At 39.6% G+C, this 22159-nt stretch overlaps 1 protein-coding gene across 1 annotated transcript in view; it reads left to right on the top strand.

Moving 5' to 3' along the window:
• The first annotated feature begins 13274 nt into the window (after positions 1–13274).
• The window catches only part of kcnq1.1 (potassium voltage-gated channel, KQT-like subfamily, member 1.1), a 298840-nt gene continuing 289955 nt past the window's right edge, over positions 13275–22159 (top strand). The window contains exon 1 of the mRNA XM_034184774.1: positions 13275–13753. Within this exon, the coding sequence (XP_034040665.1) occupies positions 13392–13753 (362 nt within the window). The 5' untranslated portion in view covers positions 13275–13391. The remainder of the gene's footprint in view (positions 13754–22159) is intronic.

The following is a 22159-nucleotide window of genomic DNA, read 5'->3' as shown; positions in this document are numbered from 1 at the left end:
GTAACCTTGTCAAACTCACTCAGCATTTCCCCGGAGTAAACTCATAAAACACTCATTTTAAACAAACGCTCGCACACAGCTTCCAGATGAGCATGTCACATAAACATGATTGTATGTGAACAGTTGATCGTGTCAGAGTGAGAGAGAAGGACACTTTGACAACATGCATAATTCAGAACTCAGTGACTAAATGACTGATGACAAAATTTAACATCTAAATACTGTATTTTAAGGAGTATAAGTTACACCTTTTTCAGTATTGTGAGCTCTTTATTTTGGGATTATTGTGCTATGTTCTCATGTACTTTTAGTTATTGCCATTGATTTTTTTTTTTATCATTATTGTTTATTTTGTTTTGTGATTCAATGGAAATCCCAATATTAAAAGTTATTACAATTATTAAAATGATTATTATTATTAACACACGTGATTTTTCAATGTATGGGAGTCGCAAGACCTCTAAAACAAATAAAAAAGAGGAAATTTAACTTATTATCTGAAAAAAGTGTTACTCATGTTGAAAAAGTCCAAAGGATAGAGCTCAGAATGAGAATTTTACTCAATAACTCTTAACTGCAACTGTCAATTTAAAGCCCCCGTCACACGGCACTAACGAAGGACACCGAAGCCAAAAAGAAACAAGAAATCTGGACTTATGTTGACTTTCTGAGATATTATTTAACCGTTGTTCAGCTTCATTCCTGTAGCTGGCGCTTCATCAGAATTTTCAAACTGTTGAAAAAATGTGAACGAATCTTGATGACAACCTCAATTCATCCGTATTCCGTTTTGCTTTCTGTCTTGACGGTTCCTCATTGTTTACCTAGTTCCTGTACTGTCAGCATTCCGTTTGATTGCCGTCCAACTTCATCCAATCTCCCAAGTCCGATGCCTTGCATGAACATTGACGATATCTGAACAGATCAATAACTAAAGGTCCGACGAGCTGAACGTGACGTGTCCGTGTGTGAGACGAAAAGCAACATTTTCATACAGAAACAATAGCGGCAAGAACATTTCATCAACTACTTTAACTATTTAATTCTTTTTGCGATTTTTCAAATTTGAACTCCAAATGCATCTTGCAAACTTTTTTCTTTCAAAGTCAACTATTTTTGTACTGAGTTTTGTGATTTGATCCGGCTTCCAAAGACGACGACGAAAGACAAATTTTTGTTTTGACAAATAGAAAATAAAGACACTCAAACCTTTTTTCTGATGATCCCAGACCACAAGCGCTGCAGAGATAAAAACAGGTCAGCTGAGACGTCAACAGTGATTTGAACCGCCATCGCAAGTCACAGCTTAACAACGGAAAGCGTCCCCGGTAACCAACGAAACCGGGTGGGGTGACCCGGCAGAGTCTCTTTGTCAAGGTCCCTGAAGGATCTGTGTGACGGATGGATCATCGACTGAAAACGAGACAATTCCCAGTACCTGACCTATGGAGACCGATCTGCACAGTGTCCAAGTAAGACCGAGCTACGGTGTCAGATAAAACAGAGTGCTTTATTTTAATTCTATTCACTGTCACTAACCATCTCTCTTTAATAAATACCAAAGTAAATTCCCTGATGATTAAGATGGAATTCATTCTTAAACTCCCACAACTAAACCAAATTATCTGAACGTCATACAATTGCTCGGTGACCTTCATCATCATCAGAGTGCTTACTGTGATATGTCCTGTTATTTAACCCATCTTAAACGTGTGACGTTATCTGTGAGTTTGCATGATTTTGCAGAGGGGGTCGGACTTGATCTGTGGAACTTACGACTATAAGATTAGAGACTGATTTTAATATTTCCTATTGACTGACCCTAAAATCATAGATATTATAACCTTGTTATAATATCATTCAGTCATAGGTGGTGCCCCCAGTATTCAAGGTAAAATTATCCACAAGTGATCATTTCAAATATCCTAAAACACATATTATATCCTTCTTGCTACACTGTCATTGACACAGAAGTGAAATGTGAAAACATAACAGTCAACAAGTCAACAACTGATTTGTTTTGGGGTTTTTTTGGGGGGGGGGTTACATGTTTGGGGGATCCTGCAAATTGTACTCCAGTGTGACTTATATAACAGAAAATCATGTGTTTTTAAAATATTTATATTAACTATTTATATAGGACTTTCCTGGGAATCAGATCAGTAAACACAATAAACTCAATAACAAAAGAATAAATGCCAAAAATAAAAAGTACATTACAGCAATGCACAAACATTCCAAATTAAAGAGCTGAAATACAGGGGAAAAAAGCTGTATATATATAGCTGTATATGTTTATTTAGCTTTTATTTAACCAGGTTAGTCCCATTGAGATCAAGATCTCTTTTGGAAGGGAGACCTGGACTATTCTAAAGTTTCCAATTCATCTACCCTGCATGTCTTTGGATGTGGGAAGAAACCGGAACACCTGGAGGAAACCCACGCAAACACGGGGAGAACATGAAAACTCCACACAGAAAGGCCACAGGTGGGTTTGATCCCATGACCTTCTTGCTGTGAAGCAAGGGTGCTAACCTCTATTCTACCTTGCTGCCTTTTATTCCTTTGTGTCTTATCCAAACACACAGAACACAGAAACCAACATTATGTTCTGCATGTTATGTTCATCATAACACATGATAAGATACTCCTTTGTGAGTTCCGCATGGGTGAATTTGCAATGTCACAGCAGCAGTAGTGGTAATTGTGCAAGACAAGGGCAAAGTAAATAACGAGGCATCGTGTTACAAAATGCTATTTAGGTTTATAATTTTCTTTTTTTCCTACATTTCATATTCAGTGCATATGGAAAGTATTCACAGTGCTTCACTTTTTCCACATTTTGTTATGTTACAGCCTTATTCCAAAATGGAGCAAATTCATTTTTTCCCTCAAAATTCTACTCACAACACCGCATAATGACAACATGAAAAACATTTTTTTGCTGTTGTTGTTGCAAATTTATTAAATATTAAAACTAAGAAATCGTATGTACGGAAGTATTCACACCCTTTGCTCAGTACTTTGTTGTTGCACCTTTAGCAGAAAATACAGCAACAGGTCTTCTTTAATATGATGCCACAAGCTTGGTGAACCTATCTTTGGGCAGTTTTGCCCATTCCTCTTTGCAGCTCCTCTCAAGCTCCATCAGGTTGGATGGGGAGCGTCAGTGCACAGCATTTTTAGAGATGTTTGAGAGATATTCAGTCGGATTCAGGCCTGGGCTCTGGCTAGGACACTCAAGGGTGTTCACAACATTGACCTGATATCTTGGCTGTGTGCTTAGGGTCATTGTCCTGCTGAAAGATGAACCGTCACCCCAGTCTGAGGTCAAGATCACTCTGGAGCAGGTTTTCATTCATAATGTTTCTGCACATTGCTGCATTCATCTTTCCCTCAATCCTGACTAGTCTTCCAGTTCATGTCACTGAAAAACATCCTCACAGCATGATGATGCCACCACCATGCTTCACTGTAGGGATGGTGCCTATTTTGTCCAAAAATAACCCTTGGAATTCATGCCAAATAGTTCAATCTTTGTCTCATCAGACCAGAGAATTTTGTTTCTCATGGTCTGAGAGTCCTTCAAGTGCCTTTTGACAAACTCCAGACAGGCTGTCATCTGCCTTTCACTAAGGAGTGGCTTCCGTCTGGCCACTTTGACATACAGGACTGTTTGGTGGATTGCACAGCTTAGACGTGTGGCCAGCTGTAGGAGGAGTCCTGATGGATCTGAATTTCAGATCCATCAATCCAATTTACAGATGATTGAGGCCACTGTGACTGTGGGACGTTCAAAGCTGCAGAAATGTTTCTGTACCCTTCCCCAGATCAATTTGGAGCCTCATGGCAAAGGTTGTGAATATGTATGTACATGTGATTTCTTAGGGTTTTTTTTGTTTTGTTTTGTTTTTAATAAATTTGCAAAAATCGTAATAAAAACATTTTTCACATTGTCATTATGGGGTATTGTGTGCAGAATTTTGACAAAAAAATGATTCACTCCATTTTGGAATAAATCTGTAGCATAAGAAAATGTGGTAGAAGTGAAGTGCTGTGAATACTTTCTGAACACACCATATGCTCGCTTGCCAACTGCTGCTTTAAAAGTTGGCCTCCCCCCACAATATGACTACATCTTGATTTCATCTTTTGTCATGTTTGGAAAAAGCAAGTGAGGATTGGAGAAGGAAGATGATACTTTATATGTTGTGTCAGTGCATAGCAATTATAATTTGAATTGTTCAAGGTAAATTGCCATGCAAGTCACGTTTAATGATTTACAAAGCTTTTTTTAAGATAGTTTGGTTGTCTCTAGGATGAACTGTTAATGCATCTGAGTGTAAATAATTCCTTTGTCCTGTCAGACCTTCTGTCACATATAGTGATTGCGAAACTCACCCAGAAATGAATAAGTGAAAACATTGGTGCTTTTTAATATCTCCTGTCCCGATATCTTATCTAAGTGGCTCCACATTTTAAAAGTCACTCTCAGACCTTCACAGACATAAAATTAAATTGACATCATGCACTTGCTGCATATACTTTTTGTTTGAGTAACTGCTTGCGTCACCTTGGCAAATGCCCCAGTTTTACAGAAATTGTCTCTTGCAGAATGCATGAACGCCCCCAAATGCACATAACCTTGGATGTCCGTTTAAATGGGATAAATAAATAGCATGAATCAAAGTGTAACAGGGCCTTACTGGCTGAGTCTTACGGTGCCTTGATACTTCCATGAATTTGATTCCCACACTGGCCAACTCAGTTTCATCGCATATTCATAGCAGCATTACAAAAACAACATTAATCTATGGGTTTGTGATGGGGGCAGGAAAATGGGGCGGTTTTCGTAACACGGGCACAAATTCAGTTTGTGATGGGAGCATGAAATGTGGGGTGACTGGGGGGCATTATGGTTAGAGTTAGGAGAAGGGAAAGATTATAAATAGCAAAATTAAAAAAACTGTCAAGAAAATCTGGCACTTTTTCGTGATGGGGCATGAAAAAATGTGACTGTGCTGTACTGGCACACAATCAGTTGTACCAGTGAGTAAACTCGTAAACAACTGTAAAATGATAATATAATATAATAATATAATAAATTATAATATTTATACCAAACATCGAGTGAGGCCGAAACATCAGGTGATGACAAAAAAGGAATCCAGGAGGCCATCAGCCTCATCCACTATGAGGACCCCTAAGAACCCATAGGCGCTAACATTTTGAATATGGGCGCTGACATTTTGAATGGTCACATGTGCCATCCGCTCCATCTGCCATGAGGACCCGGTCATGGCGACGTCACTTCCGGTTTGCTTCAGTATCAGATTACGGAACATCACTTCTGGTTTGTTTCTACCTCATCCACTTTAAAGGACTCCTCGAAGCGAAGGTCACATGATAGGAGAAGAAATAATTCGGCAGTGGCAAAAAAATCAGTCGTATAACATCATTTCCGGTTTGCTTCCACATCCAGTTAGTGTCTGCCTCATCCACCTAAAGCACCCTGAGAAGCGAAAGTCACATGATGTGATCTAAAATAGCGTGGGGGGAAGAATTGATTTGGCAGTAGCAAAAAAAAAAAAACAAAAAAAAACAAAAAAAAGATTTGTTCGCGACATCACATCACTGGTTTGCTTCAGTATCCACCTCGTCTGTGATAAAGACCCTGTCGTGGCTACATCATTTCCGGTTTGCTTCCGCATCAGATCAATTGCTAAAACCTCACAGACAGTGTGCCATTGTCGCCAACCGAACGGTCGCCCCTAAAAATCAGTCCACCTTGACTTTACTGCGCATGCGTCATAATACAAATAATGAATGTTTATGAGTTCAATGGTAGAAATATTTCATGAGGTGAAAGCTGGAAAAAAAAAATTGTTCTTGCTCATATAATAAAGCTCAGTTTTGCTTATAATACGTGTCTGCATGTGTGGAAACTGGCTAAAGTTATTCCACTACTGAAAAATAAGAAAATTCCGTTCTTGACTTTAAACAGTCGACCAATAAGTATTCTACCTGTGTTAGGAAAAATCATGGAGTCTATTGTATATGAGCAAATCAGTAATTATTTTTTGTCGAATAATTTAATCACGGACTTCCAGCATGAATATAGAAGGAGTCACTCCACTGCCACGGTGTTGACTCAGATGTCCGATGATTGGCTCAGAGAGGTCGAAAAGAAGAATAGAGTCGGCACTGTGTTTCTCGATTTCTCTGCTGCTTTTGATATCATTGACTATGAGTTCATTCATTCATTCATTCATCTTCTACCGCTTAGTCCAATTAAGGGTCGCGGGGGGCAGGAGACTATCCCAGCAATCATAGGGCGCGAGGCAGGGTACACCCAGGACAGGACACCAGTCTGTCGCAGGGCCACAAACAGACAAACAAACACAGACACACCCACACACACACACTTACGGATAATTTTTTTTTAAAGATTCCAATCCACCTAACCTGCATGTCTTTGGATATGGGAGGAAACCGGAGCACCCGGAGGAAACCCAAGCAAATACGGGGAGAACATGCAATCTCCACACAGTGTGGAGTTGTTATTGGAAAAACTTGCTGGTTATGGTTTTGAGCTATCAGCTCTTACTTGGTTTTATAGTTATCTATCTAACAGGACACAGACAGTGTTTTTTAATGGCAGCTTTTCTGGCACCAGGGGTGTGGCATGTGGAGTGCCACAAGGGAGTTGCCTCAGTCCTCTATTATTTACAATTTTCATGAATGATTTAAAGTTAGTATAGTAATGTATGCAGATGATTCAACCATTTATACATCAACACGCTCACACAATGACTTGGAAGCTGTTTTAAATATGGAATTGCACAAGGTGGTTGACTGGGTAATGTCCAGTAAGCTAGTGTTAAACACAGTAAAGACTAACTGCATGATTATTTATTCCAGTCATGTTATTTTGAAAAATCCCATATTAAACATTAAAATAAAAAATATGAGAATAAATCAAGTACATGAGACTAAGCTGTTGGGTGTAATGGTAGACTCAAAATTAGAATGGAAAAAAAATATAAATGATATTTCCGTAAAAATGGGCAGGGGTTTATTGATTATGAGAAGACATGCAAGATTTTTAAGTTGTTCAACTTTGAATTATGCTATTAAAGTATTCTTATTAGTATACCTGGATTATTGCCCAACAGTTTGGTCAAATGCCTCTGGGGAAATAAATAAATAATAAATAAATTACAAATTATTCAAAATAAGGCTGCTCTTATAGCACTCAACTGCAGTTATAGGACAAATACTACAATGCATAAAAATTTAAACTGGATGTTAGTTAAAGATAGACTTTTATATTCACTGATCATTTTTACCAGAAATATTATTGTCACTAAGTTACCATGTATTTTGTTTAGGAATTTCTCTTTTAGTTCAGAAAATCATGCATACATAACCAGACATGCTGTGGTGGGAAACTTTACGCTACCTGTAGCCAGGACTAATGCCATAAAGAACACTGTCATATTTAGGGGTATGAAGGAATGGAATTCATTACCAGAATGCATCAAACTCATTTCAAATGAATGTTCTTTTATGGTACGTCTAAAACGACATTTGTGGACTTAATAAGCAATCTGGGTTTAACTTTTGACCATTTAGAGATACGTTTTTTGTGTATATTAATTGATGAGATGTGAAGATTAATTTGATTGGAACGTGATTGTTTCTGTTTTATGTTTTTTTTTTTTCTCTTTTTTATTATTTCTCATTTTATATATTTTGAAGGCATATTTGATTTCTTTATATTGTGTTTGTTTATTTAACAAATAAACAAATAAACCATTCAACGAGGCGAAGCGAACGGTTTATTTGCTGCTGTTCACCTGCGTCATCCTGTGAGGCCTCGCGGTTGATCCCAGATATCTTGGACGTCTTCATGATGCAAGAACTAACAATGTGCGCAGTTCCAAAACTACAAAACTTTCATGTAATTTTAAATCATGTAATATCATACAAACCCACTGGGCTTGCTGGTGATTTTTCCACAGTTTTGGCAGCTTAATACAAACTGAACACAGGTGGCAAATCCTTCATGATGCCTCTCATATTTTCTTTGATTTGTGTTGACTGAAATAAATAATGCATATTGCATTGTATTGACTGTGTGATATGTCAGTGATATCGAAATAATTTATGACTGACAATAAAATGTGAATTGTTCTCAATGAGTTTTGTTGTTCAGCAAAAGAATGTGGTTCTTCTGGAACAAAATCAGGATCTTCAAGATTGATGCCAGCCAATTTTTCTTTGAAATCCTAGGAATATATATATATATATATATATATATATATATATATATATATATATACAACCCCTGGCAAAAATTATGGAATCACCGGCCTCGGAGGATGTTCATTCAGTTGTTTAATTTTGTAGAAAAAAAGCAGATCACAGACATGACACAAAACTAAAGCTGTGTCTAAACTCTGGACCAAATACAAACAACATGGGAAGGTTGTTAAAGGCAAACATACTGGTAGACAAAGGAAGACATCAAAGCGTCAAGACAGAAAACTTAAAGCAATATGTCTCAAAAATCGAAAAATGTACAACAAAACAAATGAGGAACGAATGGGAGGAAACTGGAGTCAACGTCTGTGACCGAACTGTAAGAAACCGCCTAAAGGAAATGGGATTTACATACAGAAAAGCTAAACGAAAGGCATCATTAACACATAAACAGAAAAAAACAAGGTTACAATGGGCTAAGGAAAAGCAATTGTGGACTGTGGATGACTGGATGAAAGTCATATTCAGTGATGAATCTCGAATCTGCATTGGGCAAGGTGATGATGCTGGAACTTTTGTTTGGTGCCTTTCCAATGAGATTTATAAAGATGACTGCCTGAAGAGAACATGTAAATTTCCACAGTCATTGATGATATGGGGCTGCATGTCAGGTAAAGGCACTGGGGAGATGGCTGTCATTACATCATCAATAAATGCACAAGTTTATGTTGATATTTTGGATAATTGAAAGGATGTTTGGGGATGATGAAATCATTTTTCAAGATGATAATGCATCTTGCCATAGAGCAAAAACTGCAAAAACATTCCTTGCAAAAAGACACATAGGGTCAATGTCATGGCATAGGGTCAATGTCAATGAGCAGATCTGATTTGATGCAGGTGTTAATTTGGGGGATGAAAATTTACAGGGTGATTCCATAATTTTTTCCTCAGAATTGAGTGATTCCATATTTTTTTCCTCTGCTTGGTCTAAAAAAGTAACCGTTACTGACTGCCACAATCTTTTTTTCTTGATTTCTTATAGTGTTTCTTAAAGCCAGAAAGTTGCCATTTAAAATGACTTTAGTTTTGTATCATGTCTGTGATCTGCTTTTTTTCTACAAAATTAAACAACTGAATGAACATCCTCTGAGGCCGGTGATTCCATAATTTTTGCCAGGGGTTGTATATATATATATATATATATATATATATATATATATATATAGGGGGATTATTTTATGGTGTTTGATTTTTATTGAGTGACAATTTTATTATGGTGTTTGATGACTTTTATTGTGCTATTTGTGAGTTTTATATGGTTATATTTGACTTTTACTATTATGCTTTTAAATGATGAATGATGTGTACTTTTATTGTATTTTATACATGTTTTATGAATAATTAAGTCTGCATGCTCTTATAATACAATATCAACTTTTGTCCTGAATATGATATAAAATCAACAAGAACTTCATTCAAGTTACACTTTGAACATACTTCAAGGGGATAACTTGCTGAAGCCACGGCAGAAAACGCAAGAAAACACACAGAAACTGTGCTTTAAAAGCGCATCTGGTGTTACTGCTGGCAGACGACCGGAAGAAAATTACCCCAACTCTCGCAGCTGAGTGGCTGAAATCTCAGGGTCACAAGCTCACAAACAGAACTCAGTGGAACGAGATCTTGAGTTGGCATTCCAGTCTCTCTACTTCCATGTTTTTATATAGGCTAAAATAGATCCTTGTCATTTGATATTTTATTAATTTATAAACAACAGAAAAGGTACTTACATTTTGGTGTTCTGCTAAAGTCCAAATTGTGACGTGTAGTCCAGTGATGCTGTGCACTGACTTTGGACTTCTATAAAAAAAAGAAAAAAAAAGACTTTGTGTTCTTCCTCAGTCCAGCCAAAAATCCTGTCAGCTTTTCATCTGAACAGTTCCTCATGCATCCAGACGTCTTACAGCGGAGTGGATTTTGTATGTGTGTTACAAGAATTAGCAGCATCAGTTAGCTCAATCAAATCTTCTCGGTAGAGTCGCTGTCCCCCCACGTGCGTGCACACATGCAATCGGGTCGGCGCGTGTGCGTGCGTGAACTACCAAAAAAAAAATACTGTGTACATCCTCAGTGCAGTGAAAAAAATCACGTCAGACATTAGTCCAGCTTTTCAGCTTCCTGCCAACAGCCTTCAGACAGTGCAGTGGATCTGTTTTGTGTGTGCGTGCAGGCGTATTATGCGTGTGTGTGTGCACTCGCGGGCATGCACATGTGCATGTGTGTGCACAAGTGCGTGTGTGAGCATGTGCGTGCGTGTGTGCAGAGTGCAGTGGTACCAAAGGTATGGAACCAAATTTGCACTCTAAATGGAACCAAACTGCACTCTAAATGCAATGCAACACAAATGGGAATCCATGTCATGTGACATACAAAGCACCAATCAAATGACAAGGATCCACTCAGCCATTATATAATAGTTGCTGTTGGCAGATTATCATGCCATTTATGCTTAAACCTGCACTCCAGTCATCATCTATCTCAGCAACAGATATCTGTTTTGTATGACAATCATTTCCACATAAATTCAGCATTATTTCGAAATAAAAGACAGATGAAGTGATCAGAGCACCGCGGCTACACCAGGTGCCAGCTGATGCATTCACTGGGCGTTGGTTAGAGGTGGGCGGATTGATCCTAATATCGATACCAATGCAGGTATTGATATTGAATGATCCTTGTGTGAAAAGATCGATACTCAAGCTTTTTTCTCTCCCGCATGCACTGACTGCTGCGCACGCAGATTCATCAAAGTCTACTCTCTGTAAGAGCAGCGCTGCGCTGTGTCACACAACACGGAGCAGCACACCCTTGTATTGTGGTTTGTCAGCCCTCTACCTCAGGAGAGTTTAAGTTGTGTTGAGTGATATTTTTTTAAACAAAAATGTTTATTGTGATAATAAAGTAGTTTGTTGTATTTTGTACAGTGTTTGGCGAAATTCTACCCTAGGTCTTTTGGATCCTTTGGATCTATGAAGCTTAAATATGAAAAAGTATTGGTATCGATATCGGTGATACTGGGTCTGTATTTACTTAGTATCCGATCAATGCCAAAATTCCCGGTATCGCCCACCTCTAGCGCCTCGTTTCTGCTTAAAGGGGATAGAGAATCAAAATCATCTTTTTCATGTTTTTGGTGTTAGTTCAGAGTCTCCCCGCTGTGGGGAATACACACGAAGTGCCAGCAAGTGTCAGAACTTCTGTTTCAAGTATTTCTCCTTTTTTGAATTGCCGCCAGAAAATTGGCCAATCCGTGTTTGAGGGAAACATTGCATCACAGTTTCACCAATAGCCCCTGCACACACACACACACACACACACACACACACACACACACACACACACACACACACACACCCACACCCACCCCCTTTCACACATGCCCCTTCGAAATTAATTATTCATAAGGTTGTGCCCACCCAGGAGCAATGGCGAGCTACAGGTGTGCCTTCCCAGGCTGTCATAGCGAACTACGATCTTTACATATTCTTCCCACGGAAAGCAATGTACACGATCAATGGCTTTTATTCATTTTTAAACCGCATCCCCAGTACATACAACCGCCGACTATTTCTTTGCTCTGCGCATTTCACGGAGGACTGTTTCACAAACCTTGCACGATTTCGAGCTGGCTTCAGTCAGCATTTAATACTCAGTAGAGGGTCTGTTTCGACTTTGCGACAAAATCAACCCCAGCAATCAGTACAGCCTGTAAGTATCACATTTTCTTTTGTTTTAAATTTGTTTTTAAATTTATTTCGGACCATTTTTTTTTTATTATCATTATTATTTTGTGACTGGACTTTATGTCACAGTCAGCCTCTGGCTGACTTCATGTTGGTGGGCGAGGAACAAGATTTATCACTCAACAGCAATGTTGAAACGTGATCTGTTAAATAAGTCAGTGAAGATTACTGGTAATTGCCAGTAGCAGTCAACCTTACCACCTGTGAAAGTTAGCCAATAAAGTGGGAGTGCTTTCTTTTCAGTGAGAGCAAGGGCAGCCAATCAAGCAACGGCAACCGATCAGCGCCAACACCTATGTGCATTTCATAATGAGGTTGCCAAATAAGCTCCGAAATGACGCCATTAAGGGCAAACCACACATTCTAAACCCAGCATAGTAACATAGCTGTTTCAGAGAGCCTTTTAGGAAGGTTCTGAGCCATTACAGACCCAACCAATTTTTGGGTGGGATACATATCACATCACAGAACAAGGATTAATGCCACATTCAACCTCTATCACCTTTAAAACTGACTTTAGAATGATTTAAGAGGTTTTACCTTTATCGTCTGATGGTTAATAATCCCATTAATCCAATTGATTGCTTTGAGTGAAGAGACTCTGTCTCAGACAAGCTGCTGTGGTCCAAAATGACGCATGCGTAGTGAAGGCAGGCAGACCAATTTTTAGGGGGGGGGCAGTAGCCAGCAATGTCTTTAATATATTTAACATGCTGTGAGCTTGCGAAGTGCTCAAGCAAAAAAAAAAAAAGAAAAAAGAAAAAAAAAAGAGTGGTACAGTTCCTGTAAGAAGCTAATCTGACTTTCAGCCCTGCTCCCAGGCCCCCAGTTTGACGCCCTTAAGTTATTAAACTTCAACTTATGAGTTGTGAGAGAACTTTTCCGGCATGAACCAGAAGCTGTATTTCAGCTGTGGTCACTGGTTTGCAAATTGCTCCTGTGAAGAAAATCTGCAGGGCAAAACTAGTTCACTAGTGTCACTTTTTTTTTGTCCGGGCACCGGGCTGTATTTGTGTGTGCGTGTGGTGTGAGCAGCTGGAGAGCGCAGCGCACGCCGGACGCCTTCAGCTCTGCGCGCTGATAAGCGCTCGGAGAGAGGCGGGGGAGAATCAGAGCCGGAGAGCAGCCAAATCACAGAAGAAACACGATCCCGCTCAGCTGGAGCGTCACTAATTCACTTTGTTTATACGTGCGTGCTCCCCGGTGCGTTCAGGCGCGCAGCAGAAGGTGTGCGCACATGGCGCGCGGACTGTCCCTTTGACTTGGAGACAAGCGTGAAAAAGTGAATCCAGAACCCCGATCGGGGGGAGGGGAGGTGTGATGTCTAACGCCTTCCAGTGCCACGGGAACGCTCGCAGGGCTTCGGTGGTGGCGCGTGGAAAGAGACCACCGGATCTGGAGCTGTTGGAAAGCGCGTGCGGCGCGCGAGAAGCTGAGACGCCGAGCAAGTTTTTACAGAAAGACAACATGCCCGAGGATGTCCATAGTCCCACAGAAGACGCCCCTGTCCACCACCATGCAGTCCCTCATCCCTACTTGTCCCACCCTCGGATGTCTGTGCGGATGTCGGTGTACAGCACCGGGATCCGTCCGGTCCTCACCCGCGCGTACGTCCAAGGACGCGTCTATAACTTTCTGGAAAGGCCGTCTGGCTGGAAATGCTTCGCGTATCACTTCACAGTGTGAGTGCCTTTATTTTCATAATCACCCGAGTCCGTGGGGTATTGGAGGATTTAATTGCATTTCTAAGATCCTAATTAAAGCGAGTTAATTGCGCGTGCAGAGAATCCTTCAGTATAAAGAGCTGCTAATCCACCCAGTTTGAGAAAGATGCTGCGCAGATATCACAGCACAACTCTTAGGTCCCACTAGGAATATTATAAAGATATTGTTATGCTGCCATAGGAGATGAATCCATCATAGAGCAATAATCAATCCACAAAGGAGCATTTAAGGAATATTATCAGAGATTTTTCATTTGGAACACAATCTTTTTACTCAGCACCATCAAGGCTTTCATTTTCTCAGAATACATTTACTGCACCTGCACAGAGAGCAAGTCTAAAAGCTGAACGTTAAAAATGCATTAACAAGTTTTAAGTTTGTTCATAACTTAAAAGGAAAATGTATTTTATCAGCTGACCAAGACAACAGTTCAGATTCAGCTTCACAATTACTGGGATAGTGACACTTTATTTAACTGTGTCTATCTAAACCAACATAGCACAGCTGAACAAACTAGATGTTCTCACAGCCACTTTAATACACAGGGCTAATAAATAATTGGACAAACTCAATGTAATTATTCTGTTTTAATACAAATCATCACTTTTACAGCCGGCTTTCTTTTGATCAGTCAAGGGATGGACACATGAACATTTCTAAGTCCCTGATTACATCCTTAAGTTAATTTACATCAGTCATAAAGAAATACAATTAGTACGGTTCTGTTACTGTAAATTTATCTGGAGTCGGCAATTCTCTAAAACTGAGTGTGCTGTGCAGAGCAGTGAGGAAAGCCACCAAGACACCCATGACAACTCTGAAGGAGTTATAGGCTTCTGCAGGCTTAGATAGAGAGACTAGGCAAAAGTGGCACTTTTTCTGTTGCTTCACCAGTCACACTGAACAGAGTAAGTCCCCTCGGCTGCTCCCTTGTTTTCACTTGCAGATCCAAGGTGGATCTGCATGCTGAATTGGCCCGTTTTACACCGGACGCCCTTCCTGATGCAACTCCACATTACAAGGAGAAATTTGGCAGGGGTCAGGTGTGAACTGGGAACCTTTCGCACTAAAACAAAGTGCACTAACCACTTGGCCACCACTCCTAGTCACAGCAAACAAAGAATGATTGTAATGAAAAAAAAAACAGTCATATGAGGCTTAGGTCTCCTGTGTGGCTTATGGCAGTCTGTAGCTGAAATTTCACTTCGTCTCTGTGCATTGTCCACAATCCACCCAGCTGTAAGTGTACCAGTGTCAACAAAACAATCACCCCTAAAAGTGGTCCCCCTGCCTTCGCTGCGCATTCGTCATTTCAGAGCTTCAGCAGTGATTCACTGATTATCACCTCGTTTCTGCTTAAAACTAACTTTAGAATGATTTAAGACGTTTTAATTTGTCATCTGATTGTTAATAATCACATTATTCCCTTTGATCACTTTGGGTGTAGAGAGTCAGACTCAGATGTGCTGCTGTCACGCTGTGATCGCTCCCCGTCTTTTATGATGAAATAATGCTGAATTTATGTGGAAATGATTGTTGTACAAAAGCTTCAGGTATCTGTCCCTGAGATAGATGATGGCTGTAGTGCAGTTTTAAGCAGTAACGAGGCGATAATCAGTGAATTGCTGCTGACGCTCTGAAATGATGCATGCACACTGAAGGCAGGGTGGACCGATTTTAAGGGTGGACCGTTCAGTCGGCAATAACGGTACCAGACTTCCCTTGGTGAAATAACCTCTGACAGTCTGGTGTCCCATCCACAGGAAGCTTTGAACCCACAGAATAATGAAAGATGAATAATGAGCCACATAGTGTTTTGTTTTTGTTTGTTTTTTTTTTGTCTGAGTGCAGTTATTCAAGAAACACGGCAGAATAGTGGTTTTTAGAGCCTCTTAGAGGCAGATTATTTGGCTAATGAGGCTCATCTCTGAGCGTTGCGCTAATTTTGTGAAGGTAAAAATTTACCAAAAATAGCATGGGACAATTTGTGTACAAGGTACTTCGAGGACAAACAAGGATGTTAGAGTCATGTTAGTGGTGAGTACGAGGCTGTTAGAAGCCCATTATGCAAGTACCTGGCAGCTATGAGGACAGGACAGGCTACCTGCAACAGAGCAGGTTCTACTCTGAGAAAGCCCTTGTAGCCTTTTTTAACATCTGTTTCCTGCAATTCCTTCAGAAGAACATCATATATGTGGTTCATTATTCGAATAATCACTGAAATTTCTGACAAATCCATATGTGGCTCGTTATTTGTGGCTTTATTATTCGGTCTGACCAGGGCTTTAGATTTCCTTTTGTCCTTCTTCCTTCATCCTTCCTTGTGCCACTCCACCATGAAGCTGTGAAATGTAACTGATGCAACAGACAAGTTGTGCTGTGCATTGTTTTCCTCATCAAAGCCACAGAAACATTAATGTCTCATAACACCTGACACACGTGGGTACAGTTTATGGATTGATGAGGTTGCTGGACAAAGGTGTTTGGTGAAACTAATATTTTTGAAGGAGATTGAAGGTCCAAGTGTTGAGAGTCCTAGTGTTTCCGATCTTACTCTGTGGTTTTGAGAATTGGATGATAACCAGTGATTTAAGGCAATGACTGCATGTAGTAGGTCTCTTCGTAGGATCCTTAAGTACTATTGAACTTTTCATACTTTGTAACATGCTGTGGTTCTGGGGAACCTTAGACGAGGAGTAAGAGAACATGAGCTGCACCACTTTGGCCATGTGGCTTGTTTCTTTCAACATGAGTCCGCACGCAGGTGCCTCAGTGTTGCAACCCCAGGTTTACTGCTAGCGTGGTTGCCATCCAGGAACCAAAATGGTCATATTTGGTGACAAATGGTAAGTGGACAGCATTTATATAGCGCTTTTCCATCTGCATCAGATGCTCAAAGTGCTTTACAATAATGCCTCACATTCACCCCGATGTGAGGGTGCTGCCATACAAGGCGCTGATGACACACCGGGAGCAACTAGAGGATTAAGGACCTTGCCCAAGGGCCCTTAGTGATTTTCCAGTCAGGCTGGAACCACTAGACCATCACCTCCCCCACTTAGAAATGTTCAGGTGTCCATCCCATGAGCTGTCTGCAAGAAAAAAAATAATTGTCAAAGTGATGATTTATTTTAATTCTAATCCTTATATTTAGTGTGTCCAATTATATATGGACCATGAAAATGGAAAGATATTTTAAATGTTCATGTGATGTTTTTGTTAAACCACTTGAATTAATGTTGAAAGTCAGCACTACAAGAAACTTGTTTCATTCCAGCTCCACTGTGTCGGTATAGACAAAATTACAAACACTGTCCAACTACTTATGGACCTGTCTGTATATGGATTTAAAGATTATTGCTAGTTAGTAAAAATTTAAGTTGCTTGTACATTTTAGGCTGAAAGGCTAAAAGGGCTGACGGGGTTGTTTGTTCCTTCCCGACAGTAATGTGGCTGCACTATTCAGGGTTCATGGTGTCACTTGTGTCTGGGACACGGGCAGGTCTGGATCCGGATTGTTCAGGCGGTGTTGGGGAATGCAGGATATGATCTTCCAGCTCACCCGTACGGGTGTTGTCTGTCCCCACTCGCTGGCACTGATAGCAGGCAGCTAAAGTTGGCTTTGTATCGACAGTGGAGGAGGTAGCGTCCCTGTGAGTCACTGCCGCCCTGTGACCCTGCAGTGTCAGAAGGATCGCTGGGGAATGTAGCCAGTCGAAGCAGGTTAGACTCTCAGTGACTCAAAAGTGTGAACAAACACACTGCGACCCAAAGAACTGTAAGATTACCCAGCACATAGTTCCATCACACCAAAGCTACATCAGTCACCCATTTTTTCAGGCCAAACTTCCTAAAAAAAAGTCTGTATTTTTTCAGTATCAAATGCACATCAATAAATCCAGAAATCCTTTGTCAAAATTGCAAGATATTAATGCACAATTTTCGATGAACAGGCACTTTGAGGAAACAATTTGATGGAATTTGAGTAAAAATTCATAAAACTAAAAAGCTTAGGGCCTCTTCACACATAACACAAAAGACGCAGAAACCGGAAGAAAATCCATGAACCAAACACAAAATGGGGAACCACCAACCATCGTGTGCATGCACGAACACAGTGCGAGCAGCTGGAACGTGTTGCACCGCATCGCACCGCTGATGTGGAGAAAAATGAAATAAAAAACAGCTGTATAATTAATGAATATCACTGGGTTGATATAAATAATAAATAAAAGAGGTCACAATACAGAACCCTACGTTTAAATAACCCTGGTTAAATAAAAAATAAATGCCACTCACAGGATTCGAACCTGCATTTTCCAAAAGCTCTGATTAACAGATGAAAAACTTTACTACTGTGCTGTGCTACAATCACTGTCTTCTAACCGGAGTGTAAAACGGCTGAAATCAACAAGGAGGTAAACATATATTTTTTAAAAAAGAGAAAAAAGCGCTGTAATAACTGACAAAACGGTGTTTGTTACTGTGTATTTTTGGTGATATGTGACTGAAAGTGGCGCATTTGTGGTAGTGTTGGCTTGTCATATTGTCATAGTCCTGTGACACGTGTGTTCTGCCAGACACACGTGATATTTAGATCACCTGCTGCGTGATCTGACGCTCCGTTTCACATGGAGCAGCCTGCCGACATGCTGTGTGCGCCCACTGCAGCCCGACTGTGTGCTCTCAGACGTGGCTGTCCGGCCCCCATGTGATCATGTCTGTAAATACATATCAGCATGTCATGCAAGTGTGCTCTCCCCCCGCATGCAACATGTGTGTGTTTGTGACACACACAAAACTGACAAAATGTAGTTTGTACCAAAATCCAAGCATGATAATGTAGGTTTGTTATTGGGAAAATTACAGCTCATTTTAATGAAGAGAACTTTTTTTTTCTGAGGGGAATTCAACAGCAAATATTGTCTTTCCTTCTTACGCCATCATGCAGATGGACTGCAGATATTTGTGAGGCTTTGAGATTGTGACCTGACCCATTTGCTTTATGTGCATTCCCGGAGCGTACATGCTAACAACCGTAACATCCAAATGCTGGATTTTAAAGGATGGAAAAACCAGACACTTTCACGATGAATTTTAATTCTATGCTTGACTGCTTAAAGGAACCCACATTTGCTGGATTTATTTCAGTGCAGCGCCTTTGACGGTGACGAGATAGCATGCTAACATCGCTGTAACATGTCTTGTAAATCACTTCAAAGGTGTTATCTGGTTTCAAAAACAATGTTTTTAGATTAGGAAGTGTTTATTTCTCTCTAGCTTTAAAAAAAAAAAAGAGAAACATTATATTTATACAGAAAAAAAGCTGTTTTGGAACATTTTCCGCTATCATGTTTAATTTTGATTGAGCGAGCAGCCAGCTGACTTCACTCTGCCTTTCTTTACTCTGATCGGCAGTCACCATGTCCTTTCCAGCATCCCTTGCACAGACTGGGGGAAGCCCCCACATAATCTATGAGGCATCTGGTTGTTTTAACTTCTACCCTTCAGGGGAGAAATTCTAAATTGTTTCGAGACTGTGCACATTTTTATCATACTGGATTCCTTGTTTAAATGCTCAGGAATAAAATTGTAGCGGTGCCAAAGAAAATATGTTTTATATATATATATATATATATATATATATATATATATATATATATATATATATATATATATATATATATATATATATATATATATATATATATATATATATACGCGGTCTGTTAGAAAAGTATCCAACCTTATTATTTTTTTCAAAAACCATATGGATTTGAATCACGTGTGATTGTGTCAGCCAAGCTTGAACCCTCGTGCGCATGCGTGAGTTTTTTCATGCCTGTCGGTTGCTTCATTCGCCTGTGAGCAGGCTTTGAGTGAGGTGTGGTCTACCCCCTCTCGTCTATTTTTTATTGCGAATGAATGTCTGAACGATTTGGCTCTTTGCTGCATCAATTTTTGATGCATCAACCTCCAGGTGGACACCATTCGAAAAATTAATATGGCTTTCAGGGACGATTTTATGGGGATTAAACAGATTACGGGGTGTTACTGCCCCTTTAAGGACGGCCCACAACTGCTGAGAGTGTTAGCCTGCTCACAGGCGAATGAAGCAACCGACAGGCATGAAAAAACTCACGCATGCGCACGAGGGTTCAAGCTTGGCTGACGCAATCACACGTGATTCAAATCCATATGGTTTTTGAAAAAAACAATAAGGTCGGATACTTTTCTAACAGACCTCGTATATATATATATATATATATATATCTGTCAGCAATAAATTTGAAAGTCTAACTTGCAACTACACAGAATTCATCATTTATTATTAGGCAGGTATCGCATGGTGGTAGCTACTTTATAATATGGTGGCACCAATTCTGTATTATTTGTGGGCGTGTCACCTGTAATGTGTATATAACTTGATTTTCACTCCACTGGGGTGAGTTAGATTGTATACATGGCCTAAATGTTCTTTCTGTAATACAGGTAATACAGCAAAGACACACACATCGAAGATGTATAAAAAGGTGTGCTGGATCAACAAAAACTGATCAAAACCAGAAAAATCCGCACAACCAGAGCGCTCCCGTGATGTTTCGGGCAGCATCACTTTGTACTAATAAATCTTTTTGCACGGGAGTGTTCTGGTTGTGCAGATTTTTCTGGTTTTGATTCTTTCTATAATAGAAAACATTTATTTTCAAATCTTTTGGGCTCATATTCTACAAATAGATTTTTTTAAGTCTTCCTTCATAGACTAACCTGGCCTACATGTTGCTGCAGCCACCAGCCTCGAGCTCTCTCTAACCGGGAATATTCCACCTTTATATCCTTTCACTAAGGTACTTATATCATGTCTCATATACATTTCAACACGCATTACTTTTTGTTGTTCCACCCTTTTTAATATTATTATATTTATGGAAATACTGGAGGAGTGGGGTACAATTAGTTATACCTAACAGCTAACGTTAGCTTATCTAGCCGGCTGTAGCACTGTTTATCGTAGCTTACAAAATAATTGGTTCTTTTCTGTTTGATAACCTACATTAATTCATACGTTTGTCCACATTTATTTTTATATGTATTTGTTAATACCGTTATTGTAGGTTTAACTATGCTATTATACTTTATACACTAATTACCGTTTTTGTTTATCTTGTTAGCTTGCTAGGTACGGTTGGCTTATTAACAGCTAATTTAGGTCTTCTAAGTAGAACTAGCTTATTTTCGTTATTTACAATTTTATTTTACATGGTGTAGATTTTTAATGATTCATCAGTTTATGTGTTTGTTTTAAAGATGTCTACATAGTACCTTAGTTCTTAGGTTTCCATTTGATAGCATATAGATTATGCTTTTTATTTTCCTATAGTATGCTGGCAGAGTTACTTTAGATAGATAACAATACACATTACATCATAGCTTCTCTTTCTACAATAAAATATCATGACCATGACCAAATCTTCTCCTGTATTAATATTTATGTTTTAATACCTACTCCTGTATATTATATAGTACCATATTTATTGTATATGTTTTTTATTACCCTTAATATTTAAATATAGTTATATATATGTTGTCTTATCTTTCTTAAGTCTTATTATTTATTATTATCTATCCTTTTTCTTGAGCCGCTTGGGTGGGTAGGGAGAGTTCCCATGGGATAAAAAAGCTTTTCAACCTACCGTCCCTGGTTCTCAAGACCAGGCACCCAAGTGGCTCTACTCTACTCTTTTCTACTCTTCTATTTTACTCTTCCTTTTTAGATATTTAGATATACCTTAGTATACGTGCATAGTTCCACCTTAGAATTGGAATATAATATATAAGATATACCTTACTGAATTTTCATATTTTTATGGTCAATGACCACATGGTGAAGCATTCCTGATTTAAAACAAATTTTATTCTGAAATGTCTTTTTACCTCAGGACCCCTTCACACAGAGTGCAAAGTTTGGATGAAGTGCACACTTAGCGTACATGATGCAGGAATCATGTGCAAACCATGTGAAATTGGCCCTGCCTCTAACGCCTTGTACACCTGTTGCTACAGCTATTTGTGCACACCAGCGGCTGAAAGACAGAGTGTGCACTATGGAAATTCATCAAACCTTCTCGTGGCAGGTGTCAGCCAAATTCCAGCTGACACGCCCCAACACCTAACACCGCTCGTTTGGCACTTAGAAAAGGTGTGGCCAGTCACACTCTTGGCACAACAACAGACTGCAGACAACCATTGTCGTGCTGGCAATTAAATTTGCTTAAGTTCCACATGACTGTGGAGTTGCAGAGATGTGGCATGCCGTCGGCTCCCTCCACAACACGTGTGCATGTGTCGCATGGTACCCTGCC

The sequence above is a fragment of the Thalassophryne amazonica genome, chromosome 2, assembly GCF_902500255.1.
Source record: "Thalassophryne amazonica chromosome 2, fThaAma1.1, whole genome shotgun sequence".
Lineage (NCBI taxonomy): Eukaryota > Metazoa > Chordata > Actinopteri > Batrachoidiformes > Batrachoididae > Thalassophryne > Thalassophryne amazonica.
This window is presented reverse-complemented; position numbering and strand designations above follow the sequence as displayed.